Source organism: Panthera pardus, unplaced genomic scaffold, assembly GCF_024362965.1.
Source record: "Panthera pardus isolate Hobbes unplaced genomic scaffold, ASM2436296v1 HiC_scaffold_27, whole genome shotgun sequence".
Taxonomy (NCBI): Eukaryota; Metazoa; Chordata; class Mammalia; order Carnivora; family Felidae; genus Panthera; species Panthera pardus.
In genome coordinates this window covers 98,493,708-98,517,831 of record NW_026526843.1, presented here as the reverse complement: position 1 = coordinate 98,517,831, position 24,124 = coordinate 98,493,708, and the positions used below count along the sequence as shown (strand labels likewise).

The window sequence follows — 24,124 nt, the reverse complement described above, 5'->3', positions numbered from 1 at the left end:
GTGAAGGGAGAAGAATGTTTTGGAAGAAAAAGGAATTAGGGATGGACGGTCCTCGTCTGAGATAGGGAGTCCTCTTGAAGGTGATGTCGATCTGTATGTCTCTACTGATGATGGTTCATGGGTTGACAGGAACGCACCTCAGACATTTGCAGCAAGGGAGAGATTTCTTCACTGAGAACAAAATTACTTGCAACTCTCAAAGTCTCTGCAAACTGAGTTTCTGATGTTCTTAAGTTCAAGCTCTATTCGTTCAGGACAGTGTCACTTGCATCTAAAGCAAGACCTTGCTTCCAGATCAACAGTAATGAAGATGCTTAAGGACAACCTCAGGTTCACATCGGACTTGGAAATGACTGGACAGCCGGCGATTTAGTGACGTAAACTAAACATGCTTGTTATCTCCTTTTGTCTATGCCACTGGGATCTTCATTCACGATTATAATCCTGCATTCATTACTAAGTTTTCACCTTTTTTTTTTTTTTTTAAGTGTAAGCTCAAACAATCCTTGGCCCAATGTTCACCGCAAAGACAGAGTCCTATCCCGGTGGATGTAAGGCTGTACGTCAACATCAGAGTGGAGAGCTTAGGGGCACAGGACAGACAAAGAGCCTCTACTTCTGTGAGTCTCATGGTAATATACCATAGAAAACCTCTTTCAGATACTAAGGACAAGAAATAAGTGGTGAAAATTAAGATCACAAGATAGAAAAAGAAGTTACGGTAGCTACCTACCAATCTACACACACACACACACACACACACTACTTCCTTCTATTTATGTGTTTAGCAATGAAAACAATGAAATAGAGCACCTTTAATTTCTTTTTTCCTGAGAGTTCAAACTACCATTATGTGGTGAGGGTGGAATGAATGAAACGATGCCAGCAGGAACAGAATCCTGACAACTGCAGAGGTGAATGCACGTCTTCATCCCATTACTGATGCAAATTTTGCCAAGTTGTGGAACATGAGGCATTTTGAATGGCAGTACGTCTGCTTGAGCCAGAATACGCCTTACAGAATAAATCCGAACCAACAGAGGCAAGCGTGACCAGCCTGACAGGTGAATTACATTACCCTGGAGCTCCAGGAACTGAATAGTAGTGTGGTAAGATTCAAATACAGTTCAGGGATGGGGTAGGCCTTCGTCTGCCTCACTTATTTCAGGGATCAAAGTTTAAAGCATAAACCTAATGGTGTCGACCAGGTTCATCTTTACGGATGAACTATTATCTGTAAGTTTCACATCCGAGTGTCCAAGTACAAATCTAAAATTGGCTTGCTTTAACGGAAAACTTTCAGGACAGTGGTGAAGGTATCCCTTCCAATATTTTTCAAGTGCCTCGTACATCCTGCACAGTACATACACGAATAAAGTATCATCTTGTTTTCTTGGTTGCTCAAGACTGCCTCACTAAGTAAAAAGTCCTCTGGGCTTAACTACTCCTTTTAAGAATCAACCTCAGAGTTCTCACGTGTGTGCATGAGTAGAGCTGAATCGACGCTGAAACATGCTTGGCGGCTAATATTTTCTGTGTCAATTATACTGAAAAGTGAAAACTGCTCAATGACACCTGAAATTGGAGCGACACCACTGGATTCTTTGACATTGAGCCAGATTTTAAATGTCTAAAAAAATAGCCATACAGATGACCACACGGCAAGACTAGTTTATTTATACTAACATTTATCAAGAGCCAACTCTATGTCAGGTGCTGTTGTGAGTGTTGGGGAGATAGCAGTCAACAACAAAAAAGCCCTGTATCCATGGAACTCCCATTCATATGGAGGTACACAGTCTAAACAAGTAAGTTAGGTAAGTATGTCACATGGTGAGGAACCTTCACGAGAGAGGATGAGTGGGGAACCTTCAGGAAGGGGAATCTTGGAAGCCTTCGTTGATGAGGTGCAGTCGGGCAAAAACTGTAAGCACGTGAGGGCATGACCCATGGATATACAAGAGAGGAAAGCAAACACAAAGACTTTGAGAGGGGAGTGTGACTGGCTTGCTCAAACAGCAAGAAGGTCCGTGTAGACAGAAGGGAGTGACCGAGTACTGGGGGGGAGCATGCTCCCCTGCCCCAGGAATTTGGACTTGGTCACGTGACCTTCTTTGGCCAATGGAATGTTGGCAGATAGAAGGGGAGTTCTGTAACGTCCTTGGGTTGTTGGGCTTGTCCTCTTGTGCCGATGTCCTGTAAGGAGCGCATGAGACAGCTACTCCTGTAAGGAGTAGCCCAGAGAGCCTCCTCATCCAGGAAGGAGGAGAGGGAGATGGGACAGACCTGAATCCACCCTACAACTTGGAGTCAAGCCTAGATGAGCTGCAGCAGAACTCCAGCCAACCAAGAGGCGCATGAACGAGAAATATGTAACCTGATAATTTTGTAATTATTTTGTCACACGGCATTAGGTGACTGTTACATACCATTGTAAGACATCAAACCAGAAAGCTACTAATATTTATACATCTTCTAATCACATACTCATGTGTAGCTATCACAGGCAACCCAGAAATGTGTTAAATAACACCAGTGACCACAGGTTCTCCCTTACCCCACACCCCCCCCCCAAAGCCAGTTATCGAACAAGAAAATATTAAGTCCCAACTGTATACCCTAGGAATTTGGCCAGGCTTTAATCCTATTACACTGTTTCACTGCCTGCTCAAACAGCATATTGTTAATGGTCAATGGATTCCATACTTAGTTAATGAAAGTGCTTTAACAATGATTCAAGTAGAGTCTACTCCACTCTGATTCCCACAAACATGTAAAACAAAATCCTTTCTGAATTATTAGCTATAGCCTCCATAGCCTGTCTGAAGGTGGTCCAACAAAATGACTGATACATTTACAAAAAAAACGAACGCACCAAAATAAGACAGGGTAAAGTTGGTTTGCTATGGACAAAATGTTCTTTAAATTCTGACACTCACCATGGTTTTAGGCTTTACTTGAAGGCGTGATAGCCCATGTGACCCAATTCCCTTTGCTCGACTGAAATGATCATGGTTCTACTTGCTAAAAAGCGACTTCGGCCAGGGCGGTTCAGTCATTTGAGCATCCCTGACTTGGGCTCAGGTCATGATCTCACAGTTTGTGGGTGTAAGCCCCATGCCGGGCTCTGTGCTAATGTGTGGAGCCTGCTTCAGATTCTGTCTCCCTCTTTCTCTGTCCCTCCCCTGCTTGTGCGCTCTCAAAATTAAACATTAAAGAAAAAAAAAAGGCGACCAGCCAGAACCTATGTAGCCTATGCTGAAAAGATCTGCAAATCCTTTTATCTGTGATTTTGATGATACCTAAGCCAACTGCTTTCTCTGTATCAAATAGGAACAGTGTGCTAGATTTTCTCTTAAAAGGGGGGCTGTATACAAACAACTACACCCACCATTATTTTTCTTTAGATTACTAATGTAAATCACGTTATGTCTTGAACCAGTTTCCAACTCGATGTATGATTGCCTTATTACTTCTATCTTTACTGCCTTTCTCCGATGGCTTTTTAAATTAGGCTTTAGGGTACCTGGTTTCAATTTTGAATACAATTGCTTTGTACAGGTTTTTAAATATATTCTGGTGTCTAATGATGATGCCAATGATTAGGTGGTCAGTATGGAAGGGGGTCATTCCACACTGTGAATGATACAGTGAAAAGTAGTGACATTCAGAGCCAATATTCAATTTATTTTTTTAGGTGTACAACATAATGATTTGAAATATGTATATATTGCAAATTGATGACTGTAACACTGGTCGCCAAAATACCTACACATTTTGTCTTGTGACAAGAACTTTTTAAGATTTACTCAGCCACTTTCAATTATACAGCACAGTACAGTATTGTTAATTGTCTCTATGCTGTATGTTACATCACCAAAACTTATCGACGGAAGTTTCTACTTTTTTTTTTTAATTTTTTTTAACGTTTATTTATTTTTGAGACAGAGACAAAGCATGAACGGGGGAGGGGCAGAGAGAGAGGGAGACACAGAATCGGAAGCAGGCTCGAGGCTCTGGGCCATCAGCCCAGAGCCCGACGCGGGGCTCGAACTCACGGACCGCGAGATCGTGACCTGAGCCGAAGTCGGACGCTCAACCGACTGAGCCACCCAGGCGCCCCTCTACCTTTTGACCACCTTCACTCATTTCTCCCAACCCTGCCTATGGCCATCACTCATCTGGTTCTGTGTATCTAGGAGTTTCCTTTCCTTTCCTTTAGAGTTCACATATAAGTGAGATCATGTATTTATCGTTTTCTAACTGAGTGTAGTTAGCATCATGCCTGCAAGGTCCATCCATGTTGTCACAAATGGCAGGATTTTAGTCTCTTTGATGGTTTAATTTTCATTGAATACACACACACACACACACACACACACACACACACATTACATTTTATCGGTCATTGGACATGAAGGTTGATGCCATGTCTTGGCTATTATAACTGATGCTGCAGTGAACACTGTGGTTCAGATATTTTTTTGAGATCGTGATTATGCTTCTTTCAGATAAATACCCAGAACTGGAATTACTGGATCATGTAGTACTTGAACTTCTAAATTTTTGAGGAACCTCCATACTGTTTTCCATAGTGGCTGCACCAGTTTGCATTCCTGCCACAATGCCCAAGAATTCCCTTTGCTCCACATCCTTACCAACACTTGTTATCTCTGGTCTTTTTGGTAATAGCCATTCCACCAGGTGTGAGGTGAAATCTCATTATGATTTTGACTTGTCTTTCCCTGGACATGAGTGATGTTCAGCACTTTTTCATGTACCTTTTGGCCATCTATTTGAGAGCAGGAAGCATGTACCTGTTGGACATAAACACTGGAAAATGTCTATTTAGCTCTTCTGCCTATTTGAAAATCAGATTTTCTTTTCTATTGAGTTGTAGGAGTTCATATATTTTGGATGATAATCTCTTATCAGATAAAGGATTTGCAAATATCTTCTTCCATTCCATAGGTTGCCTTTTTCGTTGATGGTGTCTTCTGCCGTGCAGAAGGTTTTCAGTTGAATGTAGTCCTACTTGTTTGCTTTTGCTTAACTGTGCTTATGGTGCTAAATCTAAAAAGTCCTTGCTGAGGCAGATGGCAAGGAGCTTACCTCCTAAGACTTGTATTGTTTCAGGTCATATGTTCAAGTCTAACCCATTTCGAGTTGGGTTTTGTGCAAGGTACAAGATAGTAGTCTAGCTTCATTCTTTTGCCTACGGATATCCAGTTTTCCCAACACCATTCACTGAAGAGACTTTCTTTTCCCCATTGTATATCCTTGGCTCCTTTGTCATAGATAAATTGAGTATATATGCATGGGTTCATTTCTGGGCTTTCTACTCCGTTGCGTTGATCTTTCTGTTTGATTTTAAATGTCAATACCACATTGTCTGGACCATTATGGCTTGGTAATATGGTTTGAGATCAGGAACCATCATGCCTCCAGCTTTGGTCTTTGTCAAGATTGCTTTGGCTATTGGGGGTCTTTGGTGGTTCCATGCCTATTTTAGGATTGTTCTGTTTCTGTGAAAAATACCATTGGGATTTTGATAGGGACTGCATTAACTCAAATGCTTTACGTAGGATGGATATTTTAACAATATTCTTCTAACCCATGAGCATAAAATAGCTCTCCATTGTTTGCATCTTCTTTCATCATTCTTCCATCGATGGTTGATAGCTTTCACTGTACAGGTCTTTCAGCACCTTCATTAAATGTATTCCCAGGTGTTTTATGTATTTACTTTTTGATGTAAATGGGGTTGTTGTCTTAATTTCTCTTTCTGATAGCTTGTTATTAGCGTAGAGAAACAACAGGTTTCTGGATATTGATTTTTGTATCCTGCAACTTTACTGAATTCAATTATTAGTGCTAACTAATCATTAGTTAGTGGGTGGAGTGCCTGCTAAAAATTAGTCCCGCTAAAAATTAGTGGGTGGAGTCTTTAGGCTTTTCTCTATATAAAACACATTGCAAACTGGGGTCAGTTTTGTCCCTCCTTTATGATTTGGATGGCTGGTTTTTGTTTTTTTTCAGTGATTGTTCTGGCTACGACTTCCAGTACTATGTTGAATCAAAGCAGTGGGAGTGGACACCCTTGTGTTGTTCCCGGTCCTGGAGAAAAAGCTTTGTTTTTCACTGTGGAGCATGATGTTGGCGGTGGGCTTGTGACATATGGCCTCTATTATGTTGACGTATATTCCCTCTATGCCCATTTGGTGATAGTTTTTATCATGGATGGATGTTGAATTTTTTCATATGCTTTTTCTTCCCCTACTGAAAGGATCGTCTGATTTTAATCCTCGGTGGCATTGCTGTGTTGTGTCATATTGATTTGCAGACGTTGAACCATTCTTGCATCCCTGGAATAAATCCCACTGGATCGTGGTATACGATCCTTGTATTATATTGTTGAATTTGTTTGGCTAACATTTGCCGAGGTTTTTGCATCTGTCTTTATCGTGGATATTGGCCTATCATTTTCTTCTTTTGTGGTGTCCTTGTCCGGTTGTGGTAGCAAGGTAATGCTACCCTCGTAAAATGAGTCTGGGAGTGTTCCCGCCTCTTCAGTTTTTTGGAGGTGTGAAAAGGATACATATGAACTCTTTATATGTTTGGTAGAATTCACCTGAGAAGCCATGTGGTCCTGGACTTTTGTCGGTTGGAGGGTTTGTGATTACCAGTTCAACCTCCTTATTAGTAACGGGTCTTGCCAAATCTTGTATTTCTTCATGACCCAGTCTTTGTAGGTTGCGGTATTCTAGGAATTTATCCATCCATCTCTTCGAGGTTGTCGAGGTAGTGGGCGTATAATTGTTTTTAAGCGTGTCTTACGATCCTTTGTATTTCGGACAATCTGTTTTATTATCTCCTTTTCTTGTTTTAATTTTAAATTCCAGTACACATACAGTGTTATGTTAGTTTCAGGTGTTCAATATAGTGATTCAACAATTCCATACATCCGTGATGCTCATCATAATAAGTAAACTCCTTAATCCCCATCACCTATTACATCTCCTCTTTGATTTCTAATTTTGACTCCTTTTCTTTTGGTGAGTGTAGCTAAACGTTTGTCTATTTTTATCTTTGCAAAAACTGAGCTCTTAGTGTCATTGATCTTGCCTTTTTTTGATGCTATTCCCTTTATTTCCACTCTGATCTTTATTTCCTTCCTTCTCTTAACTTTGGACTTTGTTCTTCTTTTTCTACTTCCGTGAACTGTAAAGTTAGGTTGTTTGAGACTTCTCTGGTGTCATGGCGTACGTATTTATCACTGTGAACTCCCTCTTTGAACTACTTTTGCTGTGTCCCATACATTTTGGTATGTTGTTTCCCCTTTCATTTGTCTCAAGGTATTTTTTAAATTTCTCTTTTGATTTCTCTTTGATCCACTGGTTGTTGAGGAGCATGTTGTTTAATCACCTCTTTGGGAATTGTCTAGTTTTCTTCTTGTAACTGATTTCTAGTTTCAGACCATTGTGGTCAGAAAAGATGCCTGATTTCAATCTTCTTAAACTTACTAACACTTGTTTGGTGGCCTCTAACCTAGGATCTATCCTGGGGATGGTTCCAATTATGCTTTAGAAGGTATATTCTGTTTCCGGGTATCTAAGTTATCCGTTAAGTCCAGTGTTTGCGTACTGATTTTCTGTCTGTATGATTTATCCGTTAATAAAGAGGGGAATATTAACGTCCCCTACTCTTACTGTATTACTGTCAATTTCTCCCTTTAGTTCTGTTAACATTTGCTGTATATATTCTAGTGCTTCTATGTTGGGTTCATAAATACATACAAATGTCATATCCTTATTGGACTGTCCCCTTAATACCTAGTGCCTTTTTTTGTGTGTCTCTTAGGACAGTCTCTGTTTTTAAGCCTATTGTGTCTGATGGAAGTAAAGCCATCCCAGCTTTGTTTTGGTTTCATTTCCACGGAATATCCTTCTCCATCCCTTTACTTTCAGTCTGCATGTGTCCTTGTATGTGAAGTGAGTCTCTTATAGGCAGCACGTAGATGGGAGTTCCTAAAAATTTCGGGTAGAGTTGATATGCAATGTCACATTAGTCACTGAACTTCTCTGTACCTTACGCTGTGCTCACAAGTGTAGCTCCCATCTGTCACCATACAATGCTATCATTGACTACATTCCCTGTGCTGTGCCTTTTATTCCTTGACTCAATCATCCCATAACCGGAAGACTGTTATTTCCCACTCACCTTCACCCATCTTGCCCCATCCTTTACCGCTGTCCCCTCTGGCAGCCATCAGGTGGTTCTCTGTATTTATCGGTCTGACTCTGACTCTTCTTGTTTGTTCATTTATTGTGTCTTTCAGAGTCCACATCTGAGTGAAATCACAAGGTGCTGGTCCTTTTCAGTCTTCTGTGAGTTAGCACACTGGAGTCCTGGGTGGGGCTTTTTAGATTGTAGGTTTCAGTCTGTTTTCATTTAAAGTAATATCTCAGGGGCACCTGGGTGGCTCAGTCAAGCCTCCAACTCTTGGCTTTAGCTTAGGTCAAGATCCCATGGCTTCATGGGTTCGAGCTCCACATCGGGCTCTGTGATGGCAGTGCACAGGCTGCTTGGGATTCTCTCTCGCAAGAGAAAGAAACGTAAATAATTTTTCATAGGTATGCACTTTCATAATTGTTTTCTGGCTATTTTGTATTTCCTTTGTTCTCTTACTCTCTTCCTCTGTGATTTGATCTTCTGTCGTCATGTGCCTTGATTTGTTTATCTTTTATGTGTCTACCAAAAGTTTTTGTGTTGTGGTTACCATGAGGCTTATATACAATCTATGTGTAATAGTCTGTTTAAAGTTGGTAACAACTTAGTTTGAATGCATTCTAGAACTCTCCATTTTTGGGGCGCCTGGGTGGCTCAGTCGGATGGGCGTCCGACTTCGGCTCAGGTCATGATCTAGCGGTTCGTGAGTTCAAGCCCCGTGTCAGGCTCTGGGCTGACAGCTTAGAGCCTGGGGCCTGCTTCGGATTCTGTGTCTCCCTCTCTCTCCTCCCCTCCCCTGTTGATGCTCTGTCTCTGTCTCAAAAATAAATAAAAAAAATTAAAAAAAAACAAAAAAATCTCCATTTTTACTCCTCTCTCAACATTTTACACTTTTGATGACACAATTTATATCTTTTTATCTAGTGCATCCATTAATGAATCATTATTTTTACTACTTTTGCCTTTTAACGTTCATATGAAATTTCTAAGCGATTAACCTACCACCATTACAGCATTATTCTGAATGTAATGATGTATTTACCTTTACCAGTAAGGTTTATATTTTCATATATGTTCCTGTCACTAATTAGTGCCCTTTGAGCTTAAAGAAGCCCCTCTGGCCTCTCTTGTAAGACTGGCCGAGTGGTGTGAATTCCATCAGCTTGTGTGGAAAACTCTTCTATCTTTGCTTTACTTCTGCAGGACAGTTTTGCCGAATAGAGTATTGTGGATGGCAGTTTTCTTCTTTCAACACTTGGAATATATCATTAAACTCCATTCTGACCTGCAGAGTTTGTGCTGACAAATCTGATAGTCTTATATGGGTTCCCTTGTACTTCACACATTTTCTTGGCTGCTTAAGATTCTCTCCTTGTCTGTATCTTCTGACAATTTAATTATAACATGTCTGGGTGTGTGTCTCTTAATTCCTCTTACTTGGAACTCTCTGGGCTCCCGGATCTGGATGTCTGTTTCCTTGCTCAAGTTAGGGAAGTTTTTTGACCCTTTCTTTCCCTCTCTGCTCCTCTGAGACCCCTCTAATGTGAATATTTGTCAGCTTGATTGTATTCTAGAAGTCTCTTAGGCCATTTTCAGTCTTTGCTCTTCTGATGGATGGATTCTACTGTCCTGTCTGGGACTGCTCATCCATTCTTTGAGTATATGTCATCTGTTACTGAACCCCTCTCAAGTATTTTTCAGCTCAATTATTGTATTCTTCAGCTTCGTGGTTTCAACTGGGTACTGTCTTCTATTTTCTTTGTCTCTGGTGAAGTTTTCACCTTAGGTGCATTGCTCCCGAGACTGTGATGTGCATCACTAGGACCATCGTTTTGAACTCTATCAGTAAAGTCACTCATGTCCATTTCATTAACATCTTTTTTGAGGTTTTGTTTTGTTCTTTAATTGGCAACATATCCCCCTTCATTTTCCTTGACAGTCTGTGTCGGTTTCTATGCACTGGATAAAACAGCCACCTCTCCCAGTCTTGGACTGGTTTAAAATTCTTGTAGACGAATCTTCTCTTTCAACTCTGCCCTAGCTCTTGGTTGTCTCTCAAACATTTGTGTTTGTCCAAGCAGCTTTCTTGGTTCTTAGTGGCACCCAGTGATTGAGGGCAAGCCAAGACCTGTCAGTGTGCCAAAGGGCAGGATCGGAGCCAGCAGCTTTTCAAGCCTGCGGATCTCCTTTGTTCAGGGCAAGGCTGGGAGGTGGGAGGGAGTGTTGGTTCCCTGTGCTCTGAGCCCCGAGGGAGAGCCGTTTACATTTTTTTGTTGGCCACCATCCCACCGAACCTGTGAACACAAGCCCTACTGGCCACTGAATCCGGATGATCAAGTTCTGTGTCTCCCGGGTGGCAGCCTTGAAAACCAAGAGATGGCACGTGACCTGGAGGGAGGAGGCGGGAGGGCAGCAAGATGGTAACCGCCAGCCTCCACGTTCGCTGGGGAGTATTTCAGGTGGCCCCTGTGTGTGTGTTAAATTAGAAGCCTACTCCTCAGGCTGAAGCTGTTGTGATAAATTAGGCGGCCTCTCTGAAGACTGAGTGGGTGTATTTTACTCTGTCGCCCCTGCGCGGAGCCCCGAGGGGTTAGCCATGGTGAGTCTGCGTGAGCCCTCGGCTATCTTGGACTCATGCCCTGTTGAATTGAAAGCCACATGTTCTGGGGGCCCATCTCTCAGGCAGGAGTCTGGAAAGCTGGGGCATCAGATGTGAGCTTCAGAGCTCTCCCCAGTTGCGTGTTGCCACACGGGGGCTGGAGTTTATGACGGCATTGCGTTGTGTCTCAGCCTCTCCTACCTGTTTCAACGGGGGGTGTTTCTCCCCCCCCCCGCCGTTTGTCTGCAATGTGTAGGAGTCACTGACATGTGCTGGGTTTCTTTCAGAGGGAATTGTTCCGTATGCAGTTATAGATTTGGTATGTCTGTGGGAGGAGGTAATTTCAGGACTCTGCTATCGCCATCTTTAACCAGAACCTCCAAGTAAACCTGTTAAGTATGTGGATTGTTTCTCTGTCTACACGAGGATGTGTCGTGCTTGCTTTCTAAAACGAATGCTTCTTGCGTAGACGGGGCTCGGCTAGACAAGGTAGGAGAGGGTTGATTTATGGAGGCGGGCAACATATTTAGAACCTTGTTTGTGGTTGGGATAGGGGCCGACGCATGTGTCCAAACTCATCCAGACATATACATGTGTGCATTTCGTGGTGTAACACTTACAGAAAGTGAAAAAAAATCAAAAGAAGGGAGGTAAAGGAAGAAAGGAACACTGGGGAGTGTTCTAGATCATAGGTGACTAGAACGAAATGAGAACTAAGTGCAAATGTGACCCTTCACTGGATGCTGAATGAAAAAAAATAGAAAGCTATAAAGAATATTACCGGCAGAACTGGGGCTATTTCAATTTCAGTCATGTATACTATCGTATCAGTGTTAATTTCCTGTGTGACAATTCTTTAGTTAAAACAATTTTTAACGTCTCTTTGTGAGAGGGAGCGAGTGCAGGGGTGAGCAGGGGAGGGCCAGAGGGAGAAAGAGACAGAGGATTGGAAGCAGGCTCTGAGCTATGGGAGCACAGCCCGATGTGGGGCTCAAACTCACAAACCGGGAGATCATGACCTTGGCCGAAGTCGGATGCTTAACTGGCTGAGCCACCCAGGCACCCCCTCCTGTGTGATAATTCTGTAAGAGAGGACCTTTAGTCTTAGAAGATAGGTGGCGAAGTGTCATTATGTGTGGAATGTAATTATTAAATGCGCCAGTTAAATATACAAACCAACAGACTCTGCACACGTATAATAGGCACTTACACTGTGAACGTACACAGTATGCACACAGAGGTGTATACACACGCAGAAAGCAAATGTGGCAACATGTTCAATTAACTCCAATTCTGCCACAGTTTGAAATGACTCGGAATAAGAAGCTAGGGAACCTCTTTACCCAAATTAGATGAAAAAGTGGGAAGAAGGTAAGGGGTAGTCAGCAATTAGGACTTGTCGCTAAGTCACAGACCCCTGTATGTGTAGTTCACGAAAGCCCAAAGAAGGTAGACTTTGCTAATTTGTCTCTTCCAACACAACGTAAGCTTCGTGATGTTGTCCCCGTCACAGAACGTACGGGAAGCCACATATGGTATGCAGAGACGTCACGGTGCTGAGTACCTGGTGGTTGCCGGAAGCACTCTAACTCATTAGGTCGCCTGGGACGACAAGTTAAAAAGTCACCGGGAGACTCTGTAAAGAATGCAGCGTGGTTCTGCAACTCCCAGCCTGATCGCTGCTCGGACACTCAAAGCAGAAAGAATCGGGCTGCACTCACTCACATACTCGCATGCAGCCTTCGAGAAGATGGTTACAGAGCTGGACAAACCCCAAAAACACAGCCAGTCCACCTGACACTAGCCAGTTAGCCTAAATGCACCACGTACGGCTCTTCTGCCCCAACCGTCTCGGCTCTCCAAATCGTCAGGACCACAACCTGACGGGTCCTGTCATTTGGGTGCTTTTTGGACACGCTGCCTCTGTGCCAGTGATGACAGGCCTCGATGATTAATGCTCCTGAGCACCCAGGGTCTGAATCTCACTTGTTGAAAATATGCAACTCCGTTTCACATGCTTTGCTTATGACTTCCAAGGAAGGGGAAATCCTGCAGTGGGAAATAACACGGAAAGCCCACGACCTCTGTTGCTTTTGGAGTTTACAGACTTTTCAAAGGCATCTATTTGTTCATGGGCTGAGCTATCACTTTCGGTCGCAACAGCCCGTTAGTTGTATTCAGATCTCACGGGGACACAGGGAATCTGATGCCGACACTGCCCTGCATCCCCGGGGGTGCGATAAAGCCAGGAAGAGTGCTTCCCACACCTTCTCTTCCTTCACAGAAGCACTGGAACCTGGCTTTCCTACGATTTGACTTCTCTGGAGGAACACAGGACTCTGCCCACTGCTTGAAGGTCTTAAAATTCATCAGATTTGTGTCCACTGCCCTCTTCAGTGCCCTCATCTTCCTTCCTCTATTCCTAAGAACCTCACTACCGTCTGAAGAGCCCAACAATCCGGGTCTCCTCAAACCCATGAAAAGCAGCCCTCAATGGTCTCCATGTAGCAGCCGCTCACATGGGCAGGACTTGAAAGCATTTTACCTTCATCATGTCCAATTTCCCAGACCATGGTCCCTGAGCACCACAGAACTCACATCCTTCACTCTTCCTGTCCGTCCCACCAATTTTGGTTGGGCACTTGGCCTCTCTATATGCTCATCTATGGAACATCTTCAGTATAAATGAAGTCTAAAATGAATTCGTCAACACACCAGGATACCAGAGGTCTACGGGTGAGGGATCAAGGAGAACACGCGTCTCTTCCCTTCCCGGAGGTAAGATCGAGAGGGTCAAGTATAACCAGTCTCGGCCCAGGGACAAGGAAACAGAAAACACGGGGTCTGCCTCATGCTGTGCCTTGAGAGGGAAGGGGACAGAGCAAGTATTTGGGGCCTTCACGACCCGCCCCCGGCATGTCGAAGTCTAGCAGGGCAGGAAAATCCAACAGGCAGATGGCTGGTGACCATCTACCGTCATTTATGTCTCATGCCCTCCAGTTTTCTTCGAACCCCGTCCTAGCAGAGAACACTGCTGAAAAACACTAGACCCTGTCCTCAACAAATTCATCTTCTACTCCAGTCCTTGTTGTTACTTAGTCACGTTTCACGAGCGTCTTCGCTTTGCTTAAGCCTCCCTCGTCTCGGCTGCAAATGCTTTCTCAGAAGTGGCTCGTGCATTTAGGTGGTGCAACGCACTGTAATTTGTTTTCTGCGTTTGACCTTGTGCCCGCACCTTCCCCCTACCTGCTTGCCACTCCTTCACTACCCCGTCACCCAAATGGAGGTCTGCCTCCAGACGCCGGATCCCGGCACCTTCGTGACCAGCTTCTCAGCTCACGCCTTGCAGCTGTCGACTCTGTGGAAGGCGCCATCAAATCCCCGAGCCCGTCCTTTCACGCCAGTTACGGACCTGCGCTGCTACTCCTTTCCGCACATGACTTGGACCTGCCAGTTTCTCACAGTATGTCCCCAAAGGGATGACTATCTTCTTCCAACCAAGTGGCCTCGGCTCGGTTCCCAGTCAGGCCTGGAGCCCCAGGCACCGTGTTTTCAGATCCTAGTCTCGCAGTCCTGTCTCCCCCCCCCATCCCTGATGTCTCCCAAGCCTAGACGCTGAACTCCCAGAGCTTGGCCTTTTGTGTTTGCCTCTTGATCTCTCTTTCCACCTATAAAAGTTTTCCTCTGGGCCGGAGACAGCTGCCAGAATAGATCTTTTGAGACATTGCGTACCTGGGAAACAGGATTTTCAGTGGCTCTCCAACACTGACCAGTAGGAGTCAAACACCTTTGCCCAACACTCAGGTCACTGTACTGTGATCCCGGCCTTCCTCTGTGGCATTATTTCCTGCCCTCCTGCTTGGACCAGATTTCTCTACAGGAGTTCTGAGCCCTTGGCCCAAGGTCTTCATTTTCACTTAACGTCGTTCCTTCTTCAAAGAGTGCTCGCTTCCTAACTGTTCACAGAAAGCAATTCAGGGTAAAGCCTTTTCTGGCCTCCACAATGAATGGAGCTTAAAGACTAGACGGCCTTATTCCTTTTTACAATTTTCTTTCGTTACTCTAGAAAGGGGGGGAGAGAGGAGGAGGGAGGCAATCTCCGACAGGCTCCAGGCTCGTCACAGAAGCTGACACGGGGCTCGGCCCCACGACCTTGGGATTGTGACCCGAGCCAAAATCAAGAGTCAGATGCTCAACTGGCTGAGCCAGCCAGGCTGTCCCACGTTGCCTTGTTCTGAGTAACGGAACGGCGGGCCCTTTGAGGGGCCCTGGCCCGTGTGACTCATTTTTGTAGGCCGAAGACATTTATGACCGTGCCTTATACGGAGCAGACAGCAGGTGATGCGGTTCATGACGTGAACCTCCGAGCAAACAATTCACCATTTCCAGCCCCGAAGGGAAAACAAACCGCAGGAGTAGCTAAGACACTTACCCATGGATTCTGAAGTCTGACTGCCAACCACCCGGAGCAGCATAGGCTGACTGCTGTCTGACCTCTGAAGAGAGGTAGAAGGAGAAGACACCGTTGTACCATTCACCTTGGCCTCGGCCTGGGGCTAAGGTATCCAGGAGAAAAAAAACAGAATTAGTTTTCATAATAAGCACTCCAATAATTGTACACGTTTAAAATGAGCGTACTCAGGACTCAGAAATTATAAGCTTTTTTACGTAGAAACTTGCCAAGTTTTGCTGTTGATAAAGCTCCGCAGATGATGTCTCTGTATCTGAACTGTCCCCCTTATACATTTGAAAAGGAATGATGGCTCCATGGAACGAGATCTATAAGATCACGAGACCCGATGACTGAACGACTTAGAAGGTCATGTGACGTTGGGGAAACCATGTGAGACCACAAAAAACGTAATGGAGAATGCATACTTTTCTGCATTGAGTAACAAGATGGAGGGGACACGTGTCAAACTTCAAAACTGCCACAAAGCTGGGACTCCGTGCGGGTAGAGCCCACTGCAGCGTATGCTCTTGCTAGGTTTTCAATAGAGGCTTCCAAAGGGAGGTTTTAAGAACTAGAAACCGGGGCGCCCGGGGGGGCTCAGTCGGTCAAGCGTCCGACTTCGGCTCGCGGGTTCGTGAGTTCGAGCCGCGTACCAGACCCTGTGCTCACGGCTGGGAGCCTGGAGCCCCCCTCGGCTTCCGTGTCCCCCTTTCTCTCTGTCCCTCCCCTGCTCAAACCAAAAAAGAAAAAGAACTCCGTTTCAAGAGGGCACGATCTTCATTCGCTTTTAGGAGACGGGGGGAAACCTTCCGGTATTTATTTCCCAGCTCCCTTTTGAGTGGCTCAAACACACAAAGATACAGTGGTTTCCCTCGTCTTCTTACAGCCCTCGACAGCCAGCGCTTGGCTGGGCACCTACGGAGTACTCGAGAAACGGATACTCGGGGAGAATCTGAAAAGGACCCCGAGCCCTACTGCCTAGCGCCGGGGCCGGGGGACAAAGGACGCGGCGGCCCGCGTCGCGCGGGAGAGAGACGCGCGCCTCACTTGCTCCAGGAGCTGCCGGAGCCGCTGTAACTGCGACTCCAGCTGCTTGTTGTGGTCTTCTAGGATCTGCATCCTGGCCTCCAGGCGGCCCTTGTGCTGACGCAGGAGCTTGGCCTCGGCAATGAGCTCGGCGTCCCGGGGGCTCTGGGGAGAAGTGGGCATCATCTCGGGAGGGGACGGCAGTGGGGACAGGCCTTTATGCTCGTGCTGCTGCTTGAGACGGTCATACTCGGCTTGCAGGTTCCTGTGGGCGTCAAAAAAAAGTAAAAAAAAAACAAAAAAAAAACAAGATCAAGTTGAACATCACCTTCGGGTTTCCTAGAGGGCACAGAGCTACATCTGACCACCACCAAACACAACGGCAAGCGAAAGAGAGGTACTCAATGAATGGTTTTCATGAGGACGATCAAACAAAATAAAATTGGAGGCTTCCGCCCGGTGTGGGGAGAGGCTTTTCAACCTTTTTATTTTACACGAAAGGCCTTGTAAGTGCCACATTCAGATGAATGAGCAGCAATGGGTTTAGTCATTTTGCAACCATTTCTTTCTGATGTCACGAGATCACAAGTTTTTACCTCTATCAACACTTGGGTTGGCTTCAAACAAAATCAAACAGCATAGTAGGAGCGTGACTGTGACCCACCACACTCTTGTAATAAACGTGACCTATGCCGTATTCGCTTCAAAAATTTTTGGAAGACATAAAGTCGCAGCTTTCCTATGTCCTCTCCTCAGTATCGAATCTCAGTCCCTCGGCCCCACCGTTTCCAAGGAGATAATGCCGTCCTGAATTCCAGGTCTGTCATTACCATGAACGTATCCACAGATACTAGGTTGAACTTGGCAAAGATGCTGGTCTCGGGCTGGTTTTTTTTTTTTTTTTTTTTTTAACCTACAAAAATGGCCATTTCCTGGGATTCAATCTCACAGCATTATTTGGCAATGTTCTTAGACTTTAAGAACATTATGTTCAAGAACGTACATACCATTCTAAGAGTCGCTTTTTGCCTTCCACACCGTTTTGGAGATTTCTCCATGTTGATACATAATAGTTGGTGATTTTAAGTGCTGTAAAGTCTTATTCTCCTGCTTGAATATGTCAACAACATTATCCTGTCAATGGATATTTAAGTACTTTCCAACCTTTACCATTATAAACAGAGATGCAATTAACTTCCTTCTGTCTCCTTGGATACCTGTTTAACTTTGTACATGGCATCCCGCAGTACACAAATTTCAGATTGTTTTCTTAAAGTTTATTTTTGAGACCGAGAGAGACAGAGCGTGAGCAGGGGAGGGGCAGAGAGACAGGGAGACACAGAATCCCAAGCAGGCTCCGGGCTCTGAGCTGCCAGCACAGAGCCCGCCGCGGGGCTCGAACTCACGAGCTGTGAGATCATGACCTGAGGGGAAGTCGGACGCTTGACCAACTGAGCCGCCTAGGTGCCCCATGTAGTACGCAAATTTCGAATTTCAACATATCCTCTGTGTGTTCTGCTGCTTTTGAGAAAATCTTCCTTACACCTACGGTGTCGAGTTAAAAATTTGGGGTTTTTTGTTTTGTTTTGTTTTTACACTTAGAACTTCACCCAGACTCTTTTGTGGCTGCTGTAAAGCCACGATCTGATTTTACTCCCCATCCCACAGAGGAGTGAAGCCAGCCCCTTTCACTAACAAGTCCATCTTTCTGTCACTCCTTTCTGACGGGAGCTCTGCAATACATCAAGCCCTCATAAATACACAAGTGTGCTTCTGGGCCTGTTCTGCTGGTTTATTTTTATGTTGCCATGCAGATCGCACACTACAACTTGAACTAAATGGGTGTCTGGGAAGCCCACCTGCTGTGCCCTGCCTTAATGGTGTCTTGGCTCTTCTTGTTGAAATTTGGGGTTTCAATTACATCGGATGGATACAGAGTCAACACGGAAGAAGTCACTTGCTGTTATCGCGTCATCACATCCAAGACTTGACTCCAGTCTGACTTTGCATCCATTAACGATACTCTGCTGCCCGCTGGGTTTTACTCCAGCTCTTCAGGTGGAATGCTGAAACCGCACTTGTTTTTTTCATAAATCCATTTAAGACTGTAGATTTCCTTCTTGCTTTAGAATTGCCAAGAGTACAGTTCCAAATGAGGACACTTCTCCTGTTGGCTACCGTGTGCCTGATTACGACTCTCGATCTCTTTCTTGTAGTTCCGGTAAAAACCACAGTAAGATGAAGTATCATCTGTGAACAATGGGTATCTGGCCTCAGTTGAGAGAACTTCCTCTCCACAAATGTGGGAGGTCTAGGTCTCTGAGAAAATCCATGAGATACAAGCTAAGTCTTCCCCCTGCCCAGTCTGAGAAAGTAAGATCATCATGTGACCAGGTTTCTAGTCAAGGAAATATTTCCTGTGGTTCCCTATCTGAACTGAAAGATCCACAGGGGATGGCGTGTCCTCCAAGATGCTGGACCTCCACAGTGGAGAAGACCTAAAACCCCATCTATTCTTTTTCTTTGTAAAGCTCTATCCTGGACCTAACTTTACAGGGTTTCTAGAAGTGGTGGAAAGTCACGTGGGAAATCAATACGTGATCTTTTAGACTGAAATCCTATCTATCTGCCATCACGCTTCAAGGAAAGCTGTGTTTGCACTGTTTCACGGCAAGCTGCTTTGACCAAGCCGTAATAAGACAACTTCTCGAAACAAGTTTACCCTAAGCCAGACTCTGCACGTCAGTCCTGAAGGTGGGAACCGATACGTGTAGTTACTGACGTTAATTAAATCCAATGCCTGACTACTGAAAAATGTTTCTGCCAACTTGAAGCAGCATCCAGTGTTTACGAGGTTTCATCTGATAGGAATCACCTTTCTTCCTCCTTGCAGTTACTACAAGCAACCCGACTTTGCCGAAAAGTCCCAACTCATGCCACCTTTTAACGTCGAATCCCATTCAAGATTCTTCTTTCTGAAAACACTATTTTTACATGTGGACTTGAGGACAGGACCGCAAACGATGACCATCTTCTGAAGTGCTCTTCTCAGAGACACAGGTACGTGACTACATTTTCTAGAGAGGTCTTCCCTGGTACCTTGATCTTCTGGATCTAGCTGTCCTAAGAGCTCTTTTTTTTTTTTAAATGAGTTCATTATAAGTGTCTTTGTTCAGAAAACATGGCTTGGTGTATACAACATGATTACATTTCTGTTTTTATGTTTGCCAGTGGAAACCAGAAACGGTCTATTTGAATCTGCCAGGGCTCCCCAAAGCTGGGCTGTAAAGAATATCAATGACTCTACAGAGGCCCCTTCTTGCCTTCCCAGATGTTGGAAATTCCTCTCAGGGGACCATTTCCTTAAAGACTCCTATCCTTCTTCAGCTCTGGAAGATTCTCAGCTATTGTGACTTCAAATACTGCTTCTCTGCCATTTCCTCCATGTTCTTCGAAAGCGCCTACTAGATATATTTTGGAGCCTGGTGGTGAATTCTGTCTCTCTTAATTGCTCATTTCTTTTAAATGTCCTTATCTTCTCTGATGGGGTAAAGTGTAGAATTTGTCTTATTTTTTTAAGTTGACTGATTTGAGAGAGAGAAGGACAGAATCCCAAGCAGGCCCTGCACTGTCAATGGGGAGCTAGACAGGGGGCTCGGTCTCATGAACCACGAGCTCACGACCTGAGCCTAAATTAAGAGTCAGGCTTCACAGCTTAACCAACTGAGCCACCCAGGTGCCCCTAGAGTTGGTCCTCTTGAGTCTAGTGACTTCAGTGACCACGGTTGGCATTTGCAAAGAGGCCTTTTGCAAATCCATCTGGTTCTTTCATTTTTACACCTCTCTACAGCCAGCAGTGGGGCTCAGGGTCCTACCCCTGAGATCAAGAGTCACCTGCTCTACTGTGGGAGCCGGCAGGTACCAGAGTCGTTGTTTTACCCAGTGGCATTTCCTTATCTATTTCTTCTCCTTCTGAACTCGGCTCTGTCAGGTAATTTTATGACTGGGCCCACTCAGGGCCCCCCGTCTAGAGCTAGACCTTCCATTGGTAGTTGACAGATTGATACGAATGCACTCATTGCTCATTTCGTCACCAGGCAAACAGGGTTCAGGTCCTGGTTTCAAGGCTGCGTAGCCATGATCTCCTTGGCGACTGCAAGCCCCGCCTCCTCCCCTTGGAGCATAACGCTGCGTCCCTGGCTGCAGGTAAGTGAGGCAGTCCAAACTGATCTTTGTTCACTCCACGTACACGTCTCTACGTGTGTTTGTGGAGCCCTGGTTTTAAATGCCTGGCTCGGGGCCCCTACCTTCTAAGGGGAGTTTTAATTCCTGTTACTATAGCAGGAACTGAAGGTGCACTTAGTCATCTGCACACGCTGCTCTGCACGTGCGGGTTTTCTTCTTTTCATTTCCATCCGTCAGCCACCACTGGAGCAACGCCAGAAGCAGGGGAAGGTGGCTGAAAACAAGGGCTAATGTCATGTGCGTCAGCAGCCTCCCAGGACATGTTGATTTTATAGATGTAGGATCAGTGTTCCCTCAGTATTCATTCCCACATAAATTTACCAGGACAGGATTAAATGAGCCCACCAAGTGCCTTTCTCCTAAACACACAGGTGACATGCATAAATCTTCCATTAAGCTCAATAACAAACTTGATTTCCAGGGACTAGTTTTTCCTCCTAAGACTCTGAAGCAGGATAAGCTGTCAGGCCACAGGTTCAAAAATAGCTCAAAAGAGGGACCTTGGCCAGAAACCACGTAAAATACCAAGTATTTGAAAAAGTGAGGTGTGGTGTGTTGAATGAAAAGATACCTTTTCCTAACACGTGTAGTCCGGGTTGCAGCGTCGTTAGGGCCTATTTTTGCGACAGGAAATAGCAAAATAGGGAAATACTTATTTTCTGATCTTGAAGAATACCTGTGCCAGTGCCTTTTAAAGTTCATCATAACGCTAGGTTTTTTGGACACATTGTAGGGGAGAGCGTTCCCATACAAGACCAATAGAATACTTACCTCAGTTCCAAGGGGAGTTGTTTTAAAGCTCAACCACAAACACTCGCTGTCAATTTATATACTGCTAACAATGTATATCGCGTTCTTGAAGTTGTACATCTCACCCCTCTCAATTCTCTCATTAGAATGTACTTATGATGTCGTTTCAATAGAAACGAATGTATGTCAGCAATCGGATGACGACTCCAGGGAGAATCTATTTACGCTCTTGATTATCTGGTAAGTTCTATTTCTCTGGTAGCTCCCTAAAGAACACTAATTCAAATTCACCGCACATGGCTTTTGTCACCAGAATTTCTTCCCGCAGCCAGTCCTCCTGAAAAGAAGGCTCCCATTATTTAAGTTCTTATTCTCCGTACAGCTTTAAAAAAAATCCCTCCAGCCGACAATTATGTAGATGCATCTGGTTATTTTAGGTCATCCAGTGGACAAGCATGGGTGTCCAGATACAAATTGACATTAAAAATTTTCTCTTCCAGTGCACGTGGAACATTCTCCAAGACAGATCACGTGTTAGGCCACAAAACAAGTCTCAACAAGTTTAACAAGACTGAAATCATATCAAGCCTCTTTTGTGACCACAAGGGTACGTAACTAGAAATCAATTGCAAGAAAAAAATACTGGAAAGACACAAACACGTGGAAAGTAAACCACGAATGGGTCAACCAAAAATTCAAAGACGGAAAAAAAAAATACATAGAAATGAAAATGGGAACAGAATGGTTCAAAATCTTTGAGCCACAGCTAGAGAAATTCTAAGAGGAAAATTTACAGGGATACAGGCCTACTTCTAGAAACAAGCAAAGTCCCAAATAAACCAACCTACAACTAAAGGAACTAGAAAAGGAAAAACCAACAATACCCAACGAAGTCCAAAGTTAGTAGAAGGAAGGAAATAATAAAGATCAGAGTGGCATGAATGAAACAGACGAAAAAACCAGAACAGATCAATGAAACCAGGGGCTGGTTCTTGGAAACGAGCAACAAAATTGCTAATAAACCTTTAGCCAGACTCATCAAGAACAAAGAGTACACAAATAAAACCAGACATGAAAGGGGATAAAGAACAGCCAACATGACAGAAATAAAAAGAATTACATACCAATAAATTGGACAACCTAAAATGAATGGATAAGTTCCTGGAAAACTACAGTCTCTCAAAACTGAATTAGGAAGAAACAGTTTGACTACATCGATCAGTAGTACTGAAAATGAATCAGTAATCAAAAAAACTGCCAACAAACAAAAAAGTCTGGGACCAGACGGCCTCACGGGTATTTTATATTAAACACTTTTTTTATTAAAAAAATTTTTTTTAATGTTTCTTTTTTTTTTTGAGAGAGAGACAGAGTGCGAGCAGGCGAGGGGCAGACACAAAATCTGAAGCACTGTCAGCACAGAGCCCAACGTGGGACTTGAACCCATGGACCCTGAGATCATGACCTGAGCCGAAGTCAGAGGCTTAACCGACTGAGCCACTCCGGTGCCCCTTTATTAGAACTAATACCTGTTGTTAAAAAAAAACAAAAAACAAAACACAAACTTCCAAAGAAAAAGGAAATTACAGGCCCAATATCCCTGATAAACATAGATGAAAAAATCTTCCACAAAATTGAGCAAACGATACACCACATTATGAAAATGAAGGATAAAAGCCTTATGATTATTCCAATACATGAAGCAAAAAACATTTGACAAACCTTAACATCCATTCGTGATAAAACCTCTCAACAAGGTGGGCTTAGAGAGAACACACTTCAACATAAGAAAGGCCATATATGACAAACCCACAGCTAACATCACAGTCACTGTGGGAAAACTTTAGAGCTTTTCCTCTAATGTCTGGAACAAGACAAGGATGTCTCCTCTCACCACTTTTATTCAACATACTACTGGAAGTCCTGGCCACAGCAATCTGACAAGAAATAAAGGGCATCCAAACTGGAAGGGAAGAAGTAATGAATGAATTCACTAAAGTTGCAGGACACGAAATGAACATGCGGCAATATGTTGCATTTCTATAGACTAATAACGGACTAGCAGAAAGTAAGACAATTCCACTTGCAACAGCCTCAAAAAGAATAAAATACCTAGGAACAAAATTTAACCGAGGAGGTGAAACGCTTGTACTCTGAAACCTCTAAGACTATGATGAAAGAGGTCACAGACAGATGCAAAGATATTCCATGTTCATGGACTGGAAAAATTAATATTGTTAAAGCGTCCATACTACTCAGAGCAATCTACAAGATTCAAGGCAATCTCTATCAGAATACCAATAATATTTTTCACAGAAGTAGAACCCATAATCCCAAAATTTCTATGGAATCACAAAAGATCCTGAAAAGCCAAAGCAATCTTGAGAAAGAAGAACAAATCTGCTGGTAACACAATCCCAGATTTCAAGTTATACTGCAAAGCTACGGCAATCAAAATAGTATTGCACCGGCACGAAAAAGGACACCTAGATCACTGGAACAGAACAGAGAGCCCAGAAATAAACACACATTTGTATGGTCAATAGTCTACGACAAACGATCCAGGAATACCTAACGGGGAAAGATCATTTCTTCAATAAACGGTGCTGGGAAAACTGGACTGCTACCTGCCAGAGAATGAAATCGGACCATTTTCTTACTCCATACATAAACATAAACTTAGGATGGATTAAAGACCTAAATGTGAGATCTAAAGGAAAACAAAGCCAACAATCTGTTGGACTTTGGCCTTAGCCACATTGTTGTGGATATGTCTCCTCAGGAAAGGGAAACAAAAGCAAAAATAAACTGCAGCTACATCA

At 44.0% G+C, this 24,124-nt stretch overlaps 1 protein-coding gene across 24 annotated transcripts in view; it reads right to left on the bottom strand.

Annotated features, from left to right (window-relative positions):
- Positions 1-24,124, bottom strand: part of DMD (dystrophin) — a 2,111,713-nt gene that overhangs the window by 16,697 nt on the left and 2,070,892 nt on the right. For all 24 annotated transcript variants that reach the window (XM_053892047.1, XM_053892050.1, XM_053892044.1 and 21 more), the window contains 2 exons: positions 16,329-16,572; positions 15,261-15,384 (listed from right to left, as the gene is read on the bottom strand). In XM_053892047.1, coding sequence (XP_053748022.1) covers positions 15,261-15,384; positions 16,329-16,572 — 368 coding nt within the window. The remainder of the gene's footprint in view (positions 1-15,260; positions 15,385-16,328; positions 16,573-24,124) is intronic.